We start from the raw sequence: 23,000 nt of genomic DNA, 5'->3' as shown, positions 1-23,000 counted from the left end.
ATTAAGGGAATCAACATTGCCATCAAGAATATTTCTATAGGTCTTTTCGACACTATATATTGTTTATATCCAGTAATGTATGCATACATAACAATGTACAGTTATGATGGTGAATTCACCTTCCTGAAAAGACTAAACACAATAGATCCCAAAACAAACTTAACTTGTTCCTGAAATTTTAAATTTGATCCAAAGCTGAAACGCTTGAATAAACAGTAAGTTTTGCTCAGGCAGTTAACAAAAACACGCCCTCTTAGCTATTCTCACTTCCTCGCTAGATTCATGAGCAAAAGGATAAAGAAGACAGTCTTTTTTCCACTGTACATTACAACTTTTGATCTGGGAGGAACATTGCATTTTGACAGAGAAGGATCTTTAAACTTTAACATTCTGTGGACCCCCTTCGTGTGACACAGTAAGTATCAGACACTTTTATTTTCGATTTGCTGTTTATTCAGGTTTTTTGTGTTGACCAATTCTTAATAAGATTGACAAAACTGTTTGAGCTCATGTGTGATGTTTTAATGGTTTCCAGAATTACAAAGTGAACCTACATCCGGCTATCATTTATGATCTAGATTTGAGTGCATCCATTTCTTGTTTGTTACCGTTTTTGATTATATTTATTTGTTTGTTTTATTGGATTTCTAGGGTCGTCTCTTGTTGCGTTATTCACCAGGTCAACTGTCCTTGTCGGTTGGAAGTCACTTTTCTAATGAAGACTTGAAAATGGGAGGGAAGGAGGCCAAAACAAAGCCAAAAGGAGGATCAAAATGTTTCAAACTAAGTATTGTTTTCCTCTTGCTGACTATTGTTCCAGTCACAGGGTTTTCATTGAGGAGTTGCCGGATCAGTAACGATGTGGCCTTGTGTGTAAATAGTGGACTTGGTGTCGTTCCTAAAGATGTCCCCTCAACAGTCAAAGGTTTTGACTTGTCTCTAAACAGAATTTCAAAAATACAAGTATCAGATTTCAAAAATTTTTCGATTTTGACACAGTTAGACCTAAACAACAACAGAATTTCCCAGATAGATACGGGTGCCTTTGTCGATCTAATATCCCTCCAGAAGTTAAATCTAAATAACAATAAACTTCGTGAACTTGGAGATCATCTCTTTCTTGGTTTGAGCAACCTCCAAGAACTAAGATTGAACAGCAACCAAATTACAGCTGTGTCGTCCACCTCTTTTAGATCCTTGACAAGCTTGACACTTTTGGATATCTCTAAAAACAAACTGGCCCATGTTACAAAACTTCACACTATATTACAGCACCTGCCAAATCTTAGAACACTCAAAATTCAAAATAATCATTTGACCAAGTTTCGTTCATGGGAACTGACAAACAGCTCCTTAGCACTTGCTTCCATTGATTTGTCTCAGAATCCCGTGGAAGACTTTCAGATCACTGCTGATGTTTTTCCAAATCTTACCTGGATTAACCTCGCCAGAACTCCTAAAAAGTTGATATGGGACGTGCGTAACAAGACCTTTCTTCGTGGAGTGTCTACTCTTGATATTAGCTGGTTTGAGATGCCTTTTGATAACATAAAAAAAATACTTGAAAGCGTCAACTCCTCTCTGACTATTCTGAGGATGGATGAAATGAAATACCGGTATAACCACGAGGCGTTAATCAACGTTTCCTGCACCATCCCAACACTGTCCAAACTTCAACTCCGACGTAACAAATTCAATTCCGTCAGTTCAGATTTGTTTCAGTTGTGTATTAACATAACTGAGTTAGATTTAAAAGATAATCTTATTCAAAATATCAGCAATGAGGCCTTCAGATCTTTTCAACGTTTAAGGATTGTGGATCTAAGTCGCAACATGCTTCCATCTGTTCCACTTGCCCTGAGGAACCTAAGGACTCTTTCAGAGCTTGATCTCAGCAAAAATAAGATCAGCACACTTGAATGTCATGATTTTGCCAATCTGACAAGGCTCAGACAGCTCAGCCTTCATTTGAATACAATCTCAGTTCTCAAAGACTGTGTTTTTAAGGATTTGACACGATTGGATGTTTTAAAGCTACAATCAAACACCATCTCCAAATTAAACGGTGCTTTCAAAACATATTTGCCAAATCTTAGACAGTTGCGTCTCAATGGAAATAAACTCACCATCCTTAGATATGGAGAATTTAAGGGCTTGAAGTCCCTCCAAAACTTGTCATTACATCAAAATCAAATAAAAAAAATAGAAAATGGGTCGTTTATTGGATTGACAAGTCTTACCGATATTCAGCTGCTTACAAATGATCTTTCACAACATGAATTAAATAAAGGTGGTTTCAATGATCTGATTAATTTAAGAAGATTGGATTTGAGTGACAATCACATTAACTATGACAGCAGTTCAGCTTTGCCTCATCCACCATTTTCTAAGTTGTCTCATTTGCAGTCATTATCTCTCCCTGGACAAAAGCACAGGGGAAAGGCCCAGCTGCCTTGCAACTTCCTGCAAGGATTGACAAATCTTTCAGATTTCAAAGCCAGGAACATGCAACTTGTATCCTTTTCTAAGGGCATGTTTAAATACACACCTCAACTGCAAACACTTGACCTAAGCTCAAATGAACTTATTGATATCTCTCCCGATTTGTTTTTCCCAATCCAAGGCCTTAAAAGCCTCTACATATCTAGAACAAATCTTCGGTCTCTAGATTTCCTCATTGGTGCAAACCTTACTGAGCTGGAGTTCCTGCAGTCAAGAAAAAATGCATATTCGGTCATCAGCAAAGACGTTATCGGGTCCCTGCCAGCTCTCATTTATGTCGATCTTCAAGGCAATAGCTTCACCTGTGACTGCGATAATGCCTGGTTCCTCAAGTGGGTAGAAAAAGACAACCGAACACAAGTCTTTGATGCATATAACTTTGAGTGCAACTATCCACCAGACCTTAAAGGAAAGAAACTGTTGGACCTTGATGTCGGGCCCTGCACAGTGGACATTGACTTCATCTGCTATGTCTCCACCACATGTATGATCCTCCTGTTCATGGGGGTGTCCTTCACCTACAATTTCCTGAGGTGGCAGTTGGTCTACGCCTACTACCTCTTCTTGGCTTTTCTCTTTGACTCAAAGCAAAGAAACAAGCAAGCTCCCACACAGTACGATGCCTTTGTCTCCTACAACGTCCATGATGAGCCATGGGTCATCGGACAGATGCTGCCAAAACTGGAAGGCGAGCAGGGCTGGAAATTATGTCTGCACCATCGAGACTTTGAGCCAGGTAAGACTGCCTTTTACGACTTAATTAGTTATTCTCTTTGATCTAGGTAGTGACAAGGCTTTTGTGATTGTGATTCCAGTCAGTCAGTTTTTCGGTTGTATGGCTAGAGACTTTTGCGCTAAACAGTAGATTGACATCTAGTGAAATGTCTTGACAACTATTGGATAGTTTATGGTGAACATGGTTAACATTATACAACCTGCGAAACGTCAGCATGTTTATCATTATGGGAAAGTTAACATGCTGATATTAGTTGGCCTACATCCTCACAGTTGCTAGCATGACTCAATCTGTGTAGCTGCAAGATCCTCCTTTTCTATGCTGAGCAATGAGCACGCTCAAGGCATCCAACATTTACTTTGGCCAAAATGTACGTCGGGTCTTGAATAAATCTGTTTTGGATGATGGTAAACGTTTTTAAAAGTTTGATTGGGCTCTTTGAGCAGAATTTTCTGAAAATGAAAATTATTTACTTAAGCGGTAGCATTTTTTTGACCTGCTCTTTCTACAGCATTTTAATTTATCAGGATGTTGTTTATTATTCTCTTCAAATGTGACACACTTCATTTTAGTATTAGAAAACTCATCAACAAAAAAACATAAGAAATAAGTTCATTATTAATAATACCACCATTGAAATATCTGCAGTGCATTATGGACTGGCCTAAACAAAGTGATATGTTTCTCCTTTAGGTTTCAAACTAAAGTTTTGAGACAAAACAGCAAAAGCCATCTGATTTTAGTGTGTACACCAAACATATACTAAAGGTAAAAGTTACTTCTACAGTATGTGTGTCATCCATAACAATTACTTTGTACTTTGATCTATACTCCAGAAGGTGTCACTATAGTACTTCTTGTACTGCACCACCACAGGAACTAGAGATTAGGATTTCATTATCTGACCCTCTTCCCTTCCCCTTTTTCTCTGCCTCAGGTAAACCCATCATAGAGAACATCACAGACGCCATCTACGGAAGCAGGAAGACCATCTGTGTGATCAGTCGCAAATATCTGGAGAGTGAGTGGTGCTCCAGAGAGATACAGGTGGCCAGGTAACATGACTTCTGACATTTCTGATTTGAAACATATGTCAGTAGTGGATGGAAATTATGTTCATGCTGAGAACTGCTCTTTACCATGTTTTTGTTCAAACATCACTATGTACTAATAGAAACATATGAATTATAAGTTATCTCAACAACAGATAATAAGTTGGCTCAAATGTAGGCAGTTTTCCTTATAACTCAAGAGTTGCAGTTGGCCTTTAGAACTCAGAAATCCAGTGAATGCAGTTGAAATTTTGAGTTTTCATAACTTTTCTATTTTTACAGTGTATGATTAATGGTGTAACCCTTTTTCCTCGTGTATCTTTTCTTTCTCCCCGGCCGGTCCAGCTTCCGCCTGTTTGACGAGCATAAGGATGTGCTGATCCTGGTGTTTCTGGAGGACATTCCCCGCTCTCAGCTGTCTCCCTACTACAGTATGAGGAAGCTGCTGCAGAGGCGGACCTACCTGAGTTGGCTGCAGGCCCAGGAACACACAGAGCTCTTCTGGGAGAAGCTGCGGCAGGCTCTGAAGACCAGGAGAGATCTCAGTCAAGACAGGTTGCTTCTGACTGTGGAAGACAGACCTTAACGGAGAGGAATTGTATTGTATATGGCTGCGTTCCAATCCCCATACTTCCCTGCTATAAAGTACGGTAGAACATTTTTTAGGATGTCACAGTACATCATGGCAAATGCAGCATGCTGAAAAATACCCAGATGCCCATATACAACCAATTGCATTCTGTAGTATGCAAACCATCATACGAAAGTATGTACTATTGTAAAAAAGTACTATCATACTATTGTATTGTATGTGAAATGGAACGCAGGGACTGCCTGTAATCTGTGTTAGCTTTACAGAAAGTGTCTTTAATTCAAGTAATGTTAGAATGTATTTTTTTGTAAAAGTACATCAGTAGGAGGTTGCTGACATAATATGTTAGACACCAACTTTTGTAAATTTGTCATAACTGGCCTGTGCTCTGTCAAGCTTCACTCATAATCTAACTGAACCAACTAAAATTAAGTAAGTGTTCATACAATCAAACCATCTGTAAAGTACAAAGCAAGCACATATGTAATCGGTTTATATATTTGAAAGAAAGCTCTGCCTTTGACTTATCTGATTGGGCAGGGAACAAAAAATAAATGTGTGTCAGAAAATGACAAAAAATCAAATATATTTTAGTCAAAACATCTCTGTCTTGACCCTTTACCTTCAAGTTTAAATAAAGGATACATAAAGTTTTGTTTGACAATAGAGTCCAAGATCACACTAAGATTAATTCCTCAGCAGTAAACTGTAAATTGACAGAACCAACCCTGTAACCTGATGCGTATTCAGTTTGCTTTCATCTCAAAGATGCATCAGGAGGGTAGAAAACACACTCCCACAGTACCATGATGATTATTTATGGGCATGTCTTATTATTAGAAATTAAGCAGCTTACTGGAACTTGTTTTACAGACTCTCTTTAATATGGTGGCCAGGGGATTTTTGGTAGCCTCTGGGAATTTTTGGAAAACATGGCAGAAAGTCCATCTTGCATACATCAATACTCAGACCAGATCGCAACAGGTTAAAGTTTATACTATGCACTCTGAGCAAGAGGGAAGGTTTTCTCATTGGGGTTTTACAATTTTTAGATGGTGATTTTTAGCAACCATGAAGCTATTTTCAATGAATAAAGAGGGAAAAGTGTCACATGCATTTCTGAATCTTCTATTTATAATTATTATTTTTATAGCAAGTTCATTATATTGCTATTTGATAGACAACATTGTCCTTTTTTTGGGTTCAAATATTGCATCAAATGTCAAATATGAGTTATGTTTTATGTACAAATATGTAAAACAATTTAAAACTATCCTATTGTCTCAGTTACTATGTTACTGCCAATGCATTGGTGCATATTTCTAAGTGCTTTTCTTGATTTTTATTGCAGTCTACTAGAAATTCTGACACGTTCCTTACTGATTCATTGCTGTGAAAAGTGTGCAGGATATGATATTTACTGTAAATATGTTATAAAATATTGTTTAAATGTCATATCTGTTTTTTTATTATTAAAGCTATAAAATAAATTACCTGTGTGGGGAATGTAGTAGAAGCATATTGACAAACATGTATTTTTAAACATCTCTTTTAATAAAATCTTCAAATATATAAATTACAATAACAACTGTTCCATCTTTCTGACACAAACATATCAGTATCAACCACAAAGTTCACAAACATTTTTAAATACTTCTCAAAATGTTTTTTTTTTTAATATTTTCAATGTGTAGCTTCAGCTCACAATTTTACACTTTTGTATTACGAATACTACACTTCCCTGTTTATAAAACTGAACAGGTATATAAATACAAGTCATGCTGCTTGTATTAAGCATTAGTTGATGTGGTGTTGGCGGCTGTGGTTCCCACTTTGAGGATCTCAGCGATCTTCTTCATCCTTTCACTATAAAAATAAAGTTAAATAGAAACAACAGTAACATTAGATATAGTTCAGTATGCCATAGTTTAAATAATGCACAGAACAACTACTTTTAAACACATTATAAAGACTTAAATATACTTACTCCAAGCATCTCATCCTGGCCTGGGTCCATCCTTGTGCGGGGTCGGCACACACAAATCTCCCTTGAAGGTGGAAGCTGTGGGATCAAGGAAAGGGTTAAGGAAGTGATCACATGACTGCACTTCAATACACTTGAGAGTTGTCCTCCTCTGTGGTCACAATCCAGAGAGTCAGCTTTAAGACGAGTTGATGATTGAGTGTTTGTAGAACATGTGTACAGGAATGTGGCCTCACACGGACTGACCCTGCCCCTGTCCAAACTGTTTGTCTTTCGAGTCACATTTTAACTGGGGAAACACCAGTTAAGTGTAGGGTCATGCACATTTAATTACACATGCTTACCCACTGAAGTCATATGTACTCCCCTTTTTTCTAATGTGTATCAGGATTATCATCTCACTTTATCTTTGCTATAATCGAGGACTGAATGAACTGCATTTTGAACGTTAAGTGCATTATACACTCAAGATATCATGTTCAAGTAACATTAGAAATGTGACAGTTTTCCATCACCTCTTTGTTTCCGTTTCTTTATTTAGCCACAAACTACAATGAGTATATTTTCGCTTTTTTTATTTCAGGTATGTTTTTTGATAAATTAAGTCGTAAGTAACGTTTGATGGTCTAATACCTGTTAAAGTATTTTTTCAAGGCAAAAATGCCAAATACGTGGTTTCATTTTCTCAAATGTTTCAAAATGATAGCAGAATCAATATTTTGCTGTTTTGGGCTTTAAGACAATTTGATTGACACTTTTTAAACAATGAGATTGAACCGTTAACTCACATTACTGCGTTGATGTCGCAGGAATTGTTGATGTTCTGGATGGTGTAGCCCAACATCCGTTTGCATGAAAGTTGACGTCTGTTTCTGACGTACTTCAGGCAGCAGCTCGCTACAAGAACACACACAAATGAAAACTAATTATGAACCAGAATGAACAGAATCAACATCAATTGTGATGCTGGACACACCCCTTTTAAACAAACCATTACTTTCTATCTATGGCTGATGTCAAAGGTGTTAAAAAGAATATAAACAAAATACAAAATGCTCCCCTTCCTAATCTTTTCCTAAATGCATGTACTGTACATGTGATAGCAATGATGACAGAAATACCGCACACGTGTTTCCGGTAGTATATAGCCACTCACCTGACTGTGTGCTGCCAATGAAGGTGCTGAATATGATGATGGTGCAGAGGGCTGCCAGGAGAATAGCTTTGCGTTTTGCCATAGTTCCACGAGTTGTTTTTTCTTGGTCTGCCGGCCGGTGTAAGTGTGAGGTTGTTGTAGTGTTGAGCACCTGAAAGGTATTCAGTAAGAGTGTGGTGAAATGCAGCGCAGCTCACTGCTTATGTAGGCGAATGTGGGGTTTTCCCGTGTTAGAATGGATTGTGTCATGCAACGGGCACTTGTTGTTCAAAAGGCTGGAGACCAGCCAAGATATGGAGCAAGGTACAACCTGCAGGTGGGAGCCGGATATATTAAATACAATGTGTAAAATTACAAGGTCAGGAGTTACACACCCACACACACACACACACACACACACACAGACAGACAGACACGCACACACACACACACACACACACACACACACACACACACAGACACCAGCTGTAGCCTCAACTTGAGACTTTGCTTTGTGTCCAATTAATAGTGGGTGAAATCAATATTTTTTCTTTACAATAGCAATATATCAAAGGAGTGTGGACAATGTGAAAGGGATCGCTTGTGATGACAGAAAAGTATCTGTTGAATCTGAAGGTACTCAGATTAACTTAGCTTTATAATGAGTTTCAGCTCTTTAATGAGCTTTCGGGCTGCAGTTTGACTGTTTTTGGTTCACCCTTACTGCTCCCTCAGAAAATTTTTCGCACACAGCAAGCTGCTGTTTTTAGAGAAAAACCTCTGAAAACCCATTGTTCACATTCTGTCAGTACCAAACAACAGAGCATAACAGCTAAACGGCGAGATATTTTGCTAAGTAGTTGATAGAGACCAAAAACTGAGCTAAAAGAGAGTGAATAATGGCCAAAATAATCAGTTACTTCAGGTCTGAGGATTCAGAGTGGGAATTGTCTGAAATGAGTGCAAAGACAAGTTTCAAGTTTGGAAGTAAAAGCAAGTTTTTCTCAAGTTTCGACCATTAAACCACAGAAAAAAGTTAATAAAAGACTGTTCCAGGACAGCAGTGAATACTGTGACAGCTCCTGGCACCTCCGCATTAGCAGGCTTCCAGGAGCTGATTGCTAATTATCAACACCCATGCTGGCTGCTCTCCTGAGCTATAAAAGCTGCAGGAGTCAGCCACTTGGCGCTCCCTCCTGTGATGTATGGTTCGGTTTGGTTTGGTTTGGTTAAGTTAAGTTAACCCTTAGGGCCCGTTGGTCCATTTTACGGACATTTCATTTTTCTTTTTTTGGATAATTTTGGCTGTGTTCATGCATATGGCATGAAAACTGGTAAGGAAGTGTATTTTTATATGATAATGTTATTTCCAGCTCAGCTCCTACAGTAAGGCTAAAATACACTGTATACAAACAAGAGTTACATTCAGACTGCTAAGGTCCATAAAACGTCCATTAACACCCATTCAAACACCATTTTTTCAACACACTGCCATTAAAGCATAATTGATGCATTTTTTTATATCTGGGTGTCAATCTGGGCTTCTACCTTGGAATTGATCATTTTTACTACTCTCCACCATGTTACGTCATTATGACCATATTTGGCATATGGAGAAAAAACAGGCTATTTCCACTAGATAGCACTGTCACAATCCCCCTTCCTCTCCCTTTAGCTTTAACCCTGAGGAGTGTGTGTGTGTGTGTGTATGTGGGTGTGTGTGCACGTGTGTATGTGTGTGTGTGTGTGTGTGTGTGTATCCATGACCTATGACATTATGAGCAAAAGGCTAGTGGTTTTCAAGTGGCACTGTTTTCATTTACTCTGAATCCTCCTCCAGAGCTGGGATGTTTCCTCTGACTTTCAGTAGTGGAGAATTCAGTTGGCCCCACCAACACCCATACACAGAGATATACTCCTGCAGCCACTGGAATGGTACAGGGACCCACCTGTTACGCGTTAATGGAGGTTTCAGACACAGTGGTTGCGTTCCGAATCTCATACTCTTTCTTTTTTCTATTCTACATACTACATCCGACGATAAAAAGAATCTAGTTAGGATGCAGTAGGCATACTATTGGGACATACTTTACTCTCTTATTTCATCATAACATTGCGCCTTGATCTTGCCTCTTGCTTTTATATCCGTCGCATCCCCGTTTGTTTTCATATGGAGGCTTCGTCGATGTTACGTCACTTCACGTGCGCACTGGATTGTGGGTCAGAATCGCCCAAATAGGATGCACTTTTCAACACTAACAATCTTGGCCGCATGAAGTAGGACATCCGGGTACTTCTAACCATCCTAAATCTGGCCATAAGAATCGGGACATCCTAAATCTTTTTTCTACATACTATATAGTAGAAAGTATGCGATTCGGAACGCAACCATTGTCTGTGTCAGATTCCTATTACTCGCTATCAGAATCAGACTCCATCACTGTTTCCAAAGCTTTATGTACTTCTTGTGTAAAGGCTCCCTCCATATTGCCAGGTAAGAAATAACTAGTTCCACAGTTTGCTTTGTATAAACTCTGGTTTCAATGGCAGCTGTGTAAACAGCTCAACGACTTGTTATGTGTCTCTGACGGCTGCACCTTTGATGTGATTGAAGATGGCCCATGTTTTAACTTATTTGAAGCAGTGCACTGCACATGCTTGTGTGTATGGACCTCAGGTAGGTGTGTGTGCTGTGCATTTATACAAAGTCATCTTTAGAGGGATTTTGAACCTCTGCATGAAAAACTACACATGGAACAGAGTGAATGAAAACAGTGCCACTTGAAAACCACTAGCCTTTTGCTCATAATGTCTAGGTCATGGGGATACACACACACACACACACACACACACACACACACACACACACACACACACACACACACACACACACACACACAGTCTCTCTCATACACACAACTTTATTTAGCCAATGATGTCCCTGTTACACTGTTCTTGGCCCGTTCACTGTTCACTGTTCACTTCTGGATAATAACAAAAAGAGTGGAAAATGTGCATGGACTGCAGGTGAGGTTCTTTTCCTAACACAAAAATTCAATTTATGATTAGTACTGATGTTGGTTTAAAATTCAAGCCTAAAAAAGTTGGAAAAATATCGATGTATAATATTTTTTATAGCTACCTTTTTCAAAAGTCCATTTTACGTACCTTATCGGTATGAGTGTCAGTTTATTACACTGTACAAAAAATAATAATGCCTAAATATCTGTGTTGCTGCTCAGCATTGACATATCCCAGGCCTAATAATTCAATACAAAAAAAATTAGTTTGCATGTAGTATATTGAAAATAATAAACATTTTCAGTTTTTTCCTCCAAAATACGATGTCATCATGACCAAAACCTGGCAATTAAAGGGTTAACATCTTTTAAAATTCATGACTATTTTATATTAATAGTTAGGGCAGATGTAGGGGAAAAGAATTGTAAAAAAAATGTTAAAAAAAAGATTGTATAACATTTTTTATAGCTACCTCAATGAAATGTCCATTTTACGGACCTTAGCGGTACGAGTGTGAGTATTTGACACTGCACAAAAAATAATAATGCCTGAAAATCAGTTTTGCTGCTCATCATTGACACATCACAGGCCTAATAATTCAACACAAAAAAAATTAGTTTGCATGTAGTATATTGAAAATATTTCAGTTTTTCAGTTTTTTTCATCTAAAATACGATGGCATCATGACCAAAACCTGGCATTTAAAGGGTTAACATCTTTTAAAATTCATGAATATTTTATATTAATAGTTAGGGCAGATGTGGGGGAAAAGAATTGGCAAAAAAAAAGTAGAAAAAAATTAATGTATAATATTTTTTATAGCTACCTCAAGGAAATGTCCATTTTACGGACCTTAGCGGTACGAGTGTGAGTATTTGACACTGCACAAAAAATAATAATGCCTGAAAATCAGTTTTGCTGCTCATCATTGACACATCACAGGCCTAATAATTCAACACAAAAAAAATTAGTTTGCATGTAGTATATTGAAAATATTTCAGTTTTTCAGTTTTTTTCATCTAAAATACGATGGCATCATGACCAAAACCTGGCATTTAAAGGGTTAACATCTTTTAAAATTCATGAATATTTTATATTAATAGTTAGGGCAGATGTAGGGGAAAAGAATTGGCAAAAAAAAAGTAGAAAAAAATTAATGTATAATATTTTTTATAGCTACCTCAAGGAAATGTCCATTTTACGGACCTTAGCGGTACGAGTGTGAGTATTTGACACTGCACACAAAATAATAATGCCTGAAAATCAGTTTTGCTGCTCATCATTGACACATCACAGGCCTAATAATTCAACACAAAAAAAATTAGTTTGCATGTAGTATATTGAAAATATTTCAGTTTTTCAGTTTTTTTCATCTAAAATACGATGGCATCATGACCAAAACCTGGCATTTAAAGGGTTAACATATTTTAAAATTCATGACTATTTTATATTAATAGTTAGGGCAGATGTGGGGGAAAAGAATTGGCAAAAAAAGTAGAAAAAAAATAATGTATAATATTTTTTATAGCTACCTCAATGAAATGTCCATTTTACGGACCTTAGCGGTACAAGTGTGCCTAATATTATAACGGGCCCTAAGGGTTAAGTTAAGTTAAGTTAAGTTAAGTTAAGTTAAGTTAAGTTAAGTTAAGTTAAGTTAAGTTAACCCATAAGAACCCAGACCCATTTCCCCTTAAAGGAAAAATATGGGGGATATAACACAGACCAAGTGGACCACAAAGAACACATTTCTGAAGTTTTTTTTCAAATACTACCCCATAATGTCAAAGATCTGTGATGTGACAAATATGTCACATTGGGCGTTTATGGTAAATGTATTCCTTATTTTAAAATGAATCAACATGACAGTTTTTCTGCTTAGTAACACACATTTGCATTTGTATTTGCATTTCCACAACATATATCAATATTGTGACTTTAACAGTTCTGTTTAACAACAAATTATTTTGAAGATTTGTTTTACGTCACAAAATGCGCAAACTGAATAGGATCCCATAACATTGCCTCATTGGATACTGTTGTCATGGTCTGTCTTTGTCTTGTCTTGTTTTGGTGTTTCCTGTTTTATTTTGGTATGTCTGTCTTGTTCCTCCCCATGTCCTGTCAAGTTTCCCTCTTGTTTGATTGCTGCTCCCTCCCCTAATGTGTTGCACCTGTCCCTCGTTGTCTGCCCTGTCTTGTGTGTGTGTATATAACTCCCTGTGTGTCTTTGTTCCCTGTCTGAGTATTGTACCTGTTGGTGAGTCTGTCCCTGTGTTCCACGTGCCTAGCCTTTTTGCGCCTCTTGGAGTTTTTGGAAGGAATAAATAGTCTTCTAGTGAAACTGTCTGCATCTGAGTCCTCCTTGCCTGCCTGTCTGCCACTCACCGTAACAGAATACTCAGACCAAGTATGGACCCAGCAGATCTTTTGAGGTTGAGCTTGAGGAGGTAACATTTAACATTTCTTGCCTCAAGAAAGCCCGGGAGAAGGGCCCCACACTCGACCACCGAGAGGCAGCCTTGACGCTGGCACGCCAAGCTGTGGAGCTACAGCCTTGGCTTGGGGAGTCCCTGCCAGAGTGGGCAAAGAGCTTTTTATACCCTCCTGAGTTTGTCTCCCAGCTGCCAGCACAAGCCCAAGCCTTTGCCCTCGGTCACCAGCTTCAAGCCTCTGCCCCCGGTCCCCAGCTTCAAGCCTCTGCCCCCGGTCCCCAGCTACAAGCCTCTGCCCCCGGTCCCCAGCTTCAAGCCTCTGCCCCCGGTCCCCAGCTACAAGCCTCTGCCCCCGGTCCCCAGCTACAAGCCTCTGCCCCCGGTCCCCAGCTTCAAGCCTCTGCCCCCGGTCCCCAGCTACAAGCCTCTGCCCCCGGTCCCCAGCTACAAGCCTCTGCCCCCGGTCCCCAGCTACAAGCCTCTGCCCCCGGTCCCCAGCTACAAGCCTCTGCCCCCGGTCCCCAGCTTCAAGCCTCTGCCCACGGCGAGTTTGGATTGCCTTCCATTACCACAATGCTCTCCAGCATCCGAGTCGACCTCGGCCTCCAGCAGCAAGCTCCAGTCCCCGGCCTCCAGCAACCAGCATGCTAGCTACCAGCTCCTGAAGGCGCTCAAGCAACCCCACGAACACTGTCCAGTTCCTGAGCCCACTACATACTTTCTTGAGGGGACCCGCCCTCTAGGCCTGCCAGGGGAGGCCTGCTTTTCTCCAAGAAAATAGTTTTTTGTGTTTGGTTGTGGCACTTCATCTATCTGCATCACTTGATTCACTAGAGTCTGAATCGCCACACCAGACACTGGGAGTGTAATCTGAGTCTTCATCCGAGCTATCGTCGTCACAGCCTTCAAATTCACTTTCATCTCCCATGATGATCTCAAGTGCATTCTCAACAGTGTAGTGCTTATTCTCAGTCATACATAAGAAAAAATAAAACAATTAGCCTACTACATTCAAATGGGACCAGCATAGGACAGTGAATTGTGTTTGTTTTATTTACAGATATGCAAAAATAGTTTTGTAATATATTTGATCAATAACATAATAATTTATAATATTTTTTTTATTATATATGTTCAAATGTACTTTGAATTGCACAAAAGAACATATATTAATTAAAAATAATTGAAACAGCGTAGCTAATTGAGCGGCTTATTACCATTCTTGTTATTGTGACAAATATGTCACATCAGAATTTCCAAGAATATTTTAAGGCTAAAACCCGATGTGACGTATACGTCACAGCGATATTTTCCTAACTTGTTCTACATTAATTTGTTCATGAAATATGGTCAGACTAAGTTAAATGTAATAAAGGACACCTTATTAATGCATTATAATTGTTAAATGGGTTTAAACTCACCTTTAGTAACAAAAAAAAATATTTTTAAAATTAGCTGGGTCCTTCACTTGTGTGCACATGTCACAATGCAATTTTTGGGAAGTCACTTCCTGACATAGTCACATGACTGTCACATTACCACCACACCAGGACGTTGAGTATATGTCACTTAGGGACTTAATGAGTAAAAGTCAACAAAAAAGCTGTATAAGGAAGATTGTAGGACATTCAAAGTGTGTGTTACGTGGGTGTCACCATGGGTCCTTATGGGTTAAGTTAAGTTAAGTTAAGTTAAGTTAAGTTAGTGCTGTTTTACACATACCATACACTCTTCACTCACACAGACACCACACCCATTACTGACATTCACGCACCATTTATTAGATTACCTCTAACTTTGTTTAAATAAATTATGATTGGTTAAACTAATTCTCTTGTGTGGTTTCCTCTTTGTCCTTCCCTTGAGCTGGGATGTGCATTCCAAATGAATGTCCAAGTTTGATCAAAATCAAGGAATGTCTCACTTTTTCACAATAAGCGTTAAAACACAGCTTGCTTTATGTTCACATGCTTCACAAAGTTGTTTATATTTCTCATGTTTCCTAATGATTAATTAATATGCTTTGTTACAAGGAATATGATGTCAATTCTAAAATACGAAAGCATATTGTTTACCAGGTCAACCATATGCACAAACAGTAAGTGTTATTCATGCTGTGCGTAGTTAAGTTGGGATGTATATCTTTTTTTCTAAAGAAGCATGTATCACACATTATTCAGTGATTTTTGAAGATCTTGTGGGCCAGATAAACTTAAAATAATGTAGTGGTGACTACCATGAGTGATATGATAATATAAATGGCACGTACTGTAGGTCTGCAGAAGTTAAAAGTGAGGAGGTGTGTCTCAGTAGCACATAGCACTGCGCTGATAACTTATCAGCACAGTGCTGTGTGTGATCAGTGATAAGAGATTGAAAGACAGAGGCATTTTGTTGTAGTAGAAAGTCCCTCATCTACCTCATCCATATATTCACTGTGTTTTGTTGTTAAGTCAGTGTCAAGTAGGTGGCCCGGGACAATCCGTGATATTTGTATCTTTTTCCCTAGTGTTTCCAGTGATACATGGTGCGTTGCCATGGTTTTCACTCTATCACTCGACTGTCAGCCTTTTAGGATATGGGCCTCCTTATACTCATGCTTTACTTCTATCTGTGTGTGTGCATGCGCTCAGTCCTACATAAACACAGACATGTATTTGGAGAGTTAAATAGCATAAGTTGAAGTCAAAATGTACATGTGAAGCACATGAGTTTGCTTGGTTGACCTTTCGACGAATCACCAAAAGGTTACGATAGAAAAAAAACTTACTATTTTTAGGTTTTTTAAAGATGAAATAGGATACATTTGACTAAAGTAACAATAAATAAAATATTGTCTTTTATAGTAAGTTATAGTGAATATTTTTGATTCAAATCAAGTTTAGCCTAGTTAGGCCTTCAAACACCATGCCTTTTCTCACTTTTTACCCTCTGCTCGTGAGGAAGTCTGACAATGAAAGTGAAAAAAAAAGTGGCTGCGGTTATTGGTGGTATGTCACCTTAATAAGTTTGTAATGTAGCTACTAATTTACCTGCAAACTACATGACACATGACAACAAATATGTCACCCCACTTCCTCCACGTCAAATGTCCTATCGCAGTTTGTTTATACTGATTGCAACACATATGCTCATTATAAAACTTAAACGATGCAGCATTTGTATAATTACCATAGTCTGGTGGCCTTTATGATCCCAGTAGTATCACTATGGTGACGTTGGTTGGTTTAAACACTCATGCGATTACAGGGCGGCAATATCAAATGTGATAGCCATGAATGGTTTTATTGCTGAAAGACAGGCTTTGATTGAGATACAATGTTAGATAATATAGTATAATTGAACAAAACAAGTGAGCTAATGTACATACTTTTATGATGATGGTTAAAGAGATAAAAAATATAAGTTGCATTGTCTGTGGACCTTTAGAGTTATCTCTCTCTATTTCATCTCTGAGACATCTAGTGTTGCTCATCACTTTACAACATTATTGCCAATGCATTACCTGAGTTCTGATACCAGATCCAAAACAATGGTTTACCTGATTTCTTATTTTGAGGAAAATAAACCTGTTTGTCTATAAAAAAAAAAAAAAAAAAAAAAAAAAAGATTCAACAAAATAAACCAAACTCCTCAATGTGGATGAGACAAAATTATCAAACTGGTTAAATGTATCACTGGTTCACCATTGCATTGCTGTAAGATTGTTTGACCAACAATGGAGAGTTTACAACAAAAAGGATAAAACAATGTATGCACCCGAACCAGGTATATTGCTTTTTTAATTATAGTCTTATTCCTCAGTCCTCAGTCAAATTCTACTGCCTAGAACATTATAGCAGTGCTTCATTTCACTGAGAAAGGACACACACACACACACACACACATTGAAACATTGGGAAATACAGTCTTTGTCTACCAAAACCCTGGACATGGAGAGACTTCTGTTGGAAAAACTTGATCTGTTTTTTGATCAAACAATAGTGTAAACAAGCTTCATGGCTGATCACGCTCATATTTCGGGCTATTGTCCCTCTATTCAGACTTTTCTGGGAGGTAAGTAACCCAAATCATCCAAAAAAACCTGGGTTTTAATTTCAGTACAACATTAACATTCCTCTATCCTGGACACACTGTTTCCTTGATGGGCTAAGTTAAGATGATATCTACCCCTAAAGATCTGGGTGGCAGAGAGTAAAAATTATTTTAAAAACATTTTCGAAAAAAAATAATGTTGCACTCTTTATTAATACCATTTAACACCTACATCCTAAGAGCATATTATCTACTCCATATGACTTCAAATCAAAAGGAATTAGGAGTAAAACGGTGCGGAAAATCTATGTTTTTTAGCCAATGAGGCTGTCTTATAATTCTATGTACCGTGTGCAATATATAATTCTAGATTAGTTATTGTCTTCTTCAACCCAAACTCAATGCTGTGTCAGATCAGATTATGAATGTATGGTAGGTAAAACGTTCTCAATACTTTATTGGGCCAACACATAGTCAAAGTAAATGTCTTGTTTTGAGACTGTCCCAAACAGATGCCTAACATTGGATATTTATTTATTTATTATTCTTTCGGAAAATTTCACACAATACACAATTTTCTCAATTAACTTGTATGTTCATGTAAACAGACTAGTATTCATTCCAGCTGTTCCAAACGGCGGAACTCCTTGACACATATTTGTCCGTGACTTTCACGTAATACTAGTCTGTTTACATGAACATACAAGTTAATTAATCAAGTTAGACTAAATGAACCTTTTTGAGTTGAATACTAGTCTGTTTACATGAACATACAAGTTAATTAATCAAGTTAGACTAAATGAACCTTTTTGAGTTACACAATTTTCTCTTTCACATATTCATACATATTTCTTTGTGTTGTCCGAAGGGTAACGCCAAAGGCTTATCAGGTCCCACCCCCATTTTCATCAGATTCAGATTCACAGATACACAGTGTCAGAATAATCTTAATTTTATACTCATGTGCTTTTTTAAAACTTATACTTAGAGACACATAACAGCACTGAGGCAGGCCATTTCAGTAGATACTTTGCCCAAGGTCAGGGGAGAACTATTTGTGTGGGATGAGCCTGCACATGACAACCGGCCTAGCAACGACCCCGCACCCTGCCTTCACCTCTCTTATGAGCACTCTCTTAGTAAAACATGAAATGTATCTTATGAAGACCAGCAAGAAGAAGACGTCATCGGCCAGCCTCTAACACATAGTCAACCAATCAGAAATAATGTATTTGTTTCCATATAACAATATGTCCCACGATTTTGTCTTCAGTCTTGCTGGGGACGCTTTTTGAGAATCCAGTAAGCTCCATGTAGGCCTACATGTTTTCTGCTCACTCAATTTAGATAATAAATCTTTAAGCTTTGAAATAAATCTTCTACTTGTTTTTCCTTCTTCAACTCTGGTTAAAAGAACACGGTAGAATTGTATTCTAACAACAGCTACTGATACAGAAAAAAAACACAATTTTTTTATTTATTTGTTATTTTTTTTTGCTCGTCTGGTTGAAAACACGCGGTCAATTGCATTAAGAGACCAACTTAGCAGTTCCATGATCGATCTGCTTGCTTCAGCTTTTAAGTTCAGTTCTGTTCAGTTCAGTTTTTCTGTGACAATGCAGAGTGTGATGTGGCCTTCTCAATTAGTCTTACAAGTCTAAACACATCTGCAAAAGTATTCAAAAACAGTCTGTCTGCTGACCTCTGTTATTTTTTATGATAGTGTTATGGTAGTGACATTCACATTGTGCTCAGCTTATTAGTAAGCAATTTTCAATCATTTTTGAAACATCATTTTTTTTTTTTTTTAAATTGCGCAAACTTCAACTTCCATAGCTTAATACCCTTTACAGAAATCGGATACGTTTGCAGAATCCAAAATAGTTACTTTAAGGAGGTTTTGCCTGACCAGAGTTGTAATGTAAAATCTACTCATGATGTAGGAAAATGTGTGCACAGTTAAAAGTTAAGCCTTTAATATGTGTGAGAAAAAACTACAGCACATTATATTTCTGGATACACCTTAACTGATTTCTAGGCTCTCACCCACTGCCATTGTCTTTGGACTCACTCCACCCATGCCGCCCCGCCCTGTCTCCTCACCTGAAATATTGCCCCATGCAGCTATAAATAGAATATGTAAACAACCAGTACTTCCTGAAGGATTTGTCAATGCCATTTATTACGAGTCTGGGCCTTTCAAAGGTCAACGTTTTGTTAGAAAAACTGATGACGTGTGAGGGAAAGTGATTTGAATTTGTGATATAATTTTCCTTTGCTAGGAACAAAATTATCTTTTGTTTTTCGTCTATGAGTAGCCCTATGGAAAGCAAATACATTTATTTTGCATTTTTGTATGTTGAATCGAATATATTTTTACATGAATTGTAATTCTGACGGTAGAATCTACCCTCCAATCAAGAAAAATGTATATGCATTTCTATATACAGTACATGTATGCATAAATGATCCTGCATAAATGCATGCTCAAGTAGAGAAAGTACATCAACCTGTAAAAAACAGAAACGCATACAGTATATGTCATCTACATCATTGACATGTACAAATTTGTGCCATGAATAAATGTACAGTGGCTACGAAGAACTTTTTTGTTGTTCTAAGATCTTAGCGTGTGTCGGTGGCGCATGCATTTGTCGTTCAGGAAACACAAGATGTTCCCGTCTGCCATCTGTAAATAAAATAAAATGACCAGGGAATCGTACCCGAGGAAAAGGATTCAAAAATAAACATATAAAAATAGATTTTTACATTATTATTTTCTTGTTTGCTGTTACAGATCATTTAAAATCAGATGGAAAATGAGACTGTTTCCAAAACATTTAACAGTTCCTCGTAGGAGATTCATTGATCTTTCCAACCGTTGATCTTATATCATCTTTCACTCCAGAGATCATTTGCACCTGATGTTCCGAACTGAACTGAAGCTTGAATGGGGCTTCCCTCGAGTAATCTAGTCCAGTCTATTAATATACCACAGTGTGGGAGAGCTAAAAATAGCCCAGGTGCTTTAAATAGTAACAGCAGCTGTTGAAAGTGGGACTGTCCAGGAATGCGAACGTGTGTTTATAATGCATGATAAGACCTGCTATTTCCTTGTTGGCAGAAGAGACAGAGATGACAGCGATTGCATGTTTAAACACGCCATAAGTTTACGCCAAGGGTAACATGAGGTTATCAGTACGAGGTTTAGAAGCACATCTACAGGTTAAGGACATTACATTTTGTGAAAAAAAGTCAAATTGTATTTATCCCTGGCAAGATTCAACGTTGGCAGTAACCTTATATGTTGTTGTCAAAGTTGTGCCCTGTAATCATATCAGGTGAGGACGTTTGCACAATGAGCTGGACTTTCTAAGCCGTTCCATGTTCCTTTAGGTCAAATTACACATAAAATAGCAGACAATCAAGGATAAGGTGATGTGAAATAGGTCATTTGGCATTGGGGGAAAATTCAACTCAAGTCGGCAATCACCTGTAATGACTGGGGGGGTTTGGGACACAGGTGCGGACCCAGCGGTGTCTTAAAGTTATCCCGCAGGGATAACCACTGAATCGCTATCGCGAAGAAGGGGAAGGGGAGAAAACAAAAACACACAGAGCTTTAAAGGGCCCACACCGGCTACCTTTAAGATGAAACACTAAACCATAGTGATGGGCCGTAACGTGCCGAGGCTTCAGAGCGTGTGTCGAGAAAACACGGAAGTATTTAGTGAAGCGCGTATCGACCAGGCCCCCAGGACTGTGCCTTCTCCGAGCAGCCAGCATGGACATGTGGCCAAGCCATTGGTATTGCATGGTTGTGGGAGGAGCTTATTTTCATGCGGCCCGTAGGCAGATTTCCCTGTCCACACAGTACAAGCGGCGAACAAGATTGTGACTCTGCAAAATGTTTCTGGATATCAATCATAGGCTCATACTTATCTTTAGACCATATACTGTACTATTAAAATGGAAGTTTTCTCAGTTCAAAACGCCACCTCAAGCATTTTATTAGCCCAACAGCTTTTAACGGCTTTCAGTTTGTTTTCGCCAGGCTAGATGCTACAGAACGAGAATGATTCTACACCCGCCTCCAGTCCGCTACTAGCCTGGCTCCGCCTGCCCGCCTACTTCCGGCCAAATTTCATTTTCCCTTCAGTAGTCAGTCTGGGTGTACAGTGCATTTCCCAGCTTTCTCCGGAGAATCTACAGTCGTCCAATCAGCGAACAGAGCGAGTGGCTGAGAACGATGACGTCGAAGTCGCGCTCCAGTTTCAGTTGAATGCTGCGTTCCTTTATACTCGGAAGAAGGAGATTTCCGACTTGGTAGTTCCGAGTTCCGACCTGTCTGTGTTCCAGTGCATCTGCTCGCGAAAGTATGGACGCCTAAAATCTTTCTCGTCCAAATAACTAAACGTTAGGCTCTAACAAGTTACTGTTGCCAGGTACCAGTAGATTCATAGACTACAATATGTAGTGAAGTCGGAAATTTCCGAGTTCCCTGTCCAACTGGAACGCACCGTCAAAAGCCGGCTCATGACACACGTGACGACCAAACGTGATGCAATTGGTTGGCTAATCCAGAGTGGCACTGGGCAGATCCAATAGTTTTAAACTTTGACAGACACCCGCCTCCAAGTGAGTGAACGTTTGCCAATTACAGCACTTCCAGACCTTCTGTACAAATGAAATGAAGTACGATGGTCTGGTTGGACCAGGCTAGTCCGCTACGCTTGCCGGCCTCTTTCTTGATAGGTCCATAATGCAGCTACGTCCATGCTACGTCATGCTTCCGGGCCGCATGGAATTTCCGGATTATGCTCCCTTGTTGCTTCTCTGCGCCAATGAGCAGCTTTCATAGGAATGAATGGGCGCCGTGTTTCAATCCGGTGTCCATTTCTTTATATGTCCATGGTATCGACGCTTGTGTCGTTTAGGGCGGGTGACGTCACATACGACGTTCGAAGCCTCGCTGGTTCAGGAAGTGCTTCGGGTATTGCCGCAATTTATGAACACATATAAACCGCAATGGCTCCACTCAAAGCTTGTGGGTTAGTGTTGACGATTTGTTGGTTTGTGATAGACGTGCATTTTGTTATACTACATGCGCTTATTGTGATGGAGCCTGCGAGAGAGAAGATTTTCTCCTGTGTGGGAACATTTTGATCTCATCTCTCCCAACATGGTAGGTACAAATTCAGTAACAAAATAACATTGGTATTATATTTTTTATGCAATGTGCTATTTTTTCACTGTCTTTTCTTTTAATCCAAGGCGAAGTGTTTGTTGTGTGCTAAGGAATTAGGATACAACAATAACACCTCATCCATGTTGAGGCATTTGTGTGCTTTGCATGAAAAAAACTAGGGGAATGTAGCTGGACCAAGCCCAGGTATGTAATTTAAATATATCCAATGTAGGAACAACATTTTCCATTCCTGACTGTAATAGCTTCATGTGTAGCAATGACTGACATAGCTATTACACTGACATACTTTCAAAATCAAC

The 23,000-nt window shown here is 38.7% G+C and overlaps 2 protein-coding genes across 2 annotated transcripts; one reads left to right on the top strand and one right to left on the bottom strand.

Moving 5' to 3' along the window:
• Positions 1 to 288: 288 nt before the first annotated feature.
• On the top strand, positions 289 to 6,365 carry LOC307267486 (uncharacterized protein). Its single transcript, XM_080049817.1, has 4 exons — positions 289 to 415; positions 652 to 3,238; positions 4,176 to 4,293; positions 4,636 to 6,365. Exons 2-4 carry the CDS (start codon positions 730 to 732, stop codon positions 4,874 to 4,876), a joined length of 2,868 nt encoding a protein of 955 aa, XP_079905943.1. The 5' UTR covers positions 289 to 415; positions 652 to 729; the 3' UTR covers positions 4,877 to 6,365.
• Positions 6,366 to 6,425: 60 nt separating this feature from the next.
• ccl20b (chemokine (C-C motif) ligand 20b) lies at positions 6,426 to 8,163 on the bottom strand. The gene is made up of 4 exons (XM_080050677.1): positions 8,023 to 8,163; positions 7,655 to 7,763; positions 6,870 to 6,944; positions 6,426 to 6,748 (listed from the first exon to the last, which is right to left on the bottom strand). The coding sequence occupies exons 1-4, from the start codon at positions 8,102 to 8,104 to the stop codon at positions 6,673 to 6,675; spliced, it is 342 nt and encodes a 113-aa protein (XP_079906803.1). The 5' UTR covers positions 8,105 to 8,163; the 3' UTR covers positions 6,426 to 6,672.
• Between the last annotated feature and the right edge of the window lie 14,837 nt (positions 8,164 to 23,000).

This window comes from Ammodytes marinus (genome assembly GCF_949987685.1).
Source record: "Ammodytes marinus genome assembly, chromosome: 21".
Lineage (NCBI taxonomy): Eukaryota > Metazoa > Chordata > Actinopteri > Uranoscopiformes > Ammodytidae > Ammodytes > Ammodytes marinus.
The sequence above is the reverse complement of the archived record's forward strand: the minus strand, read 5'-3'. Positions and strand labels throughout refer to the sequence as shown.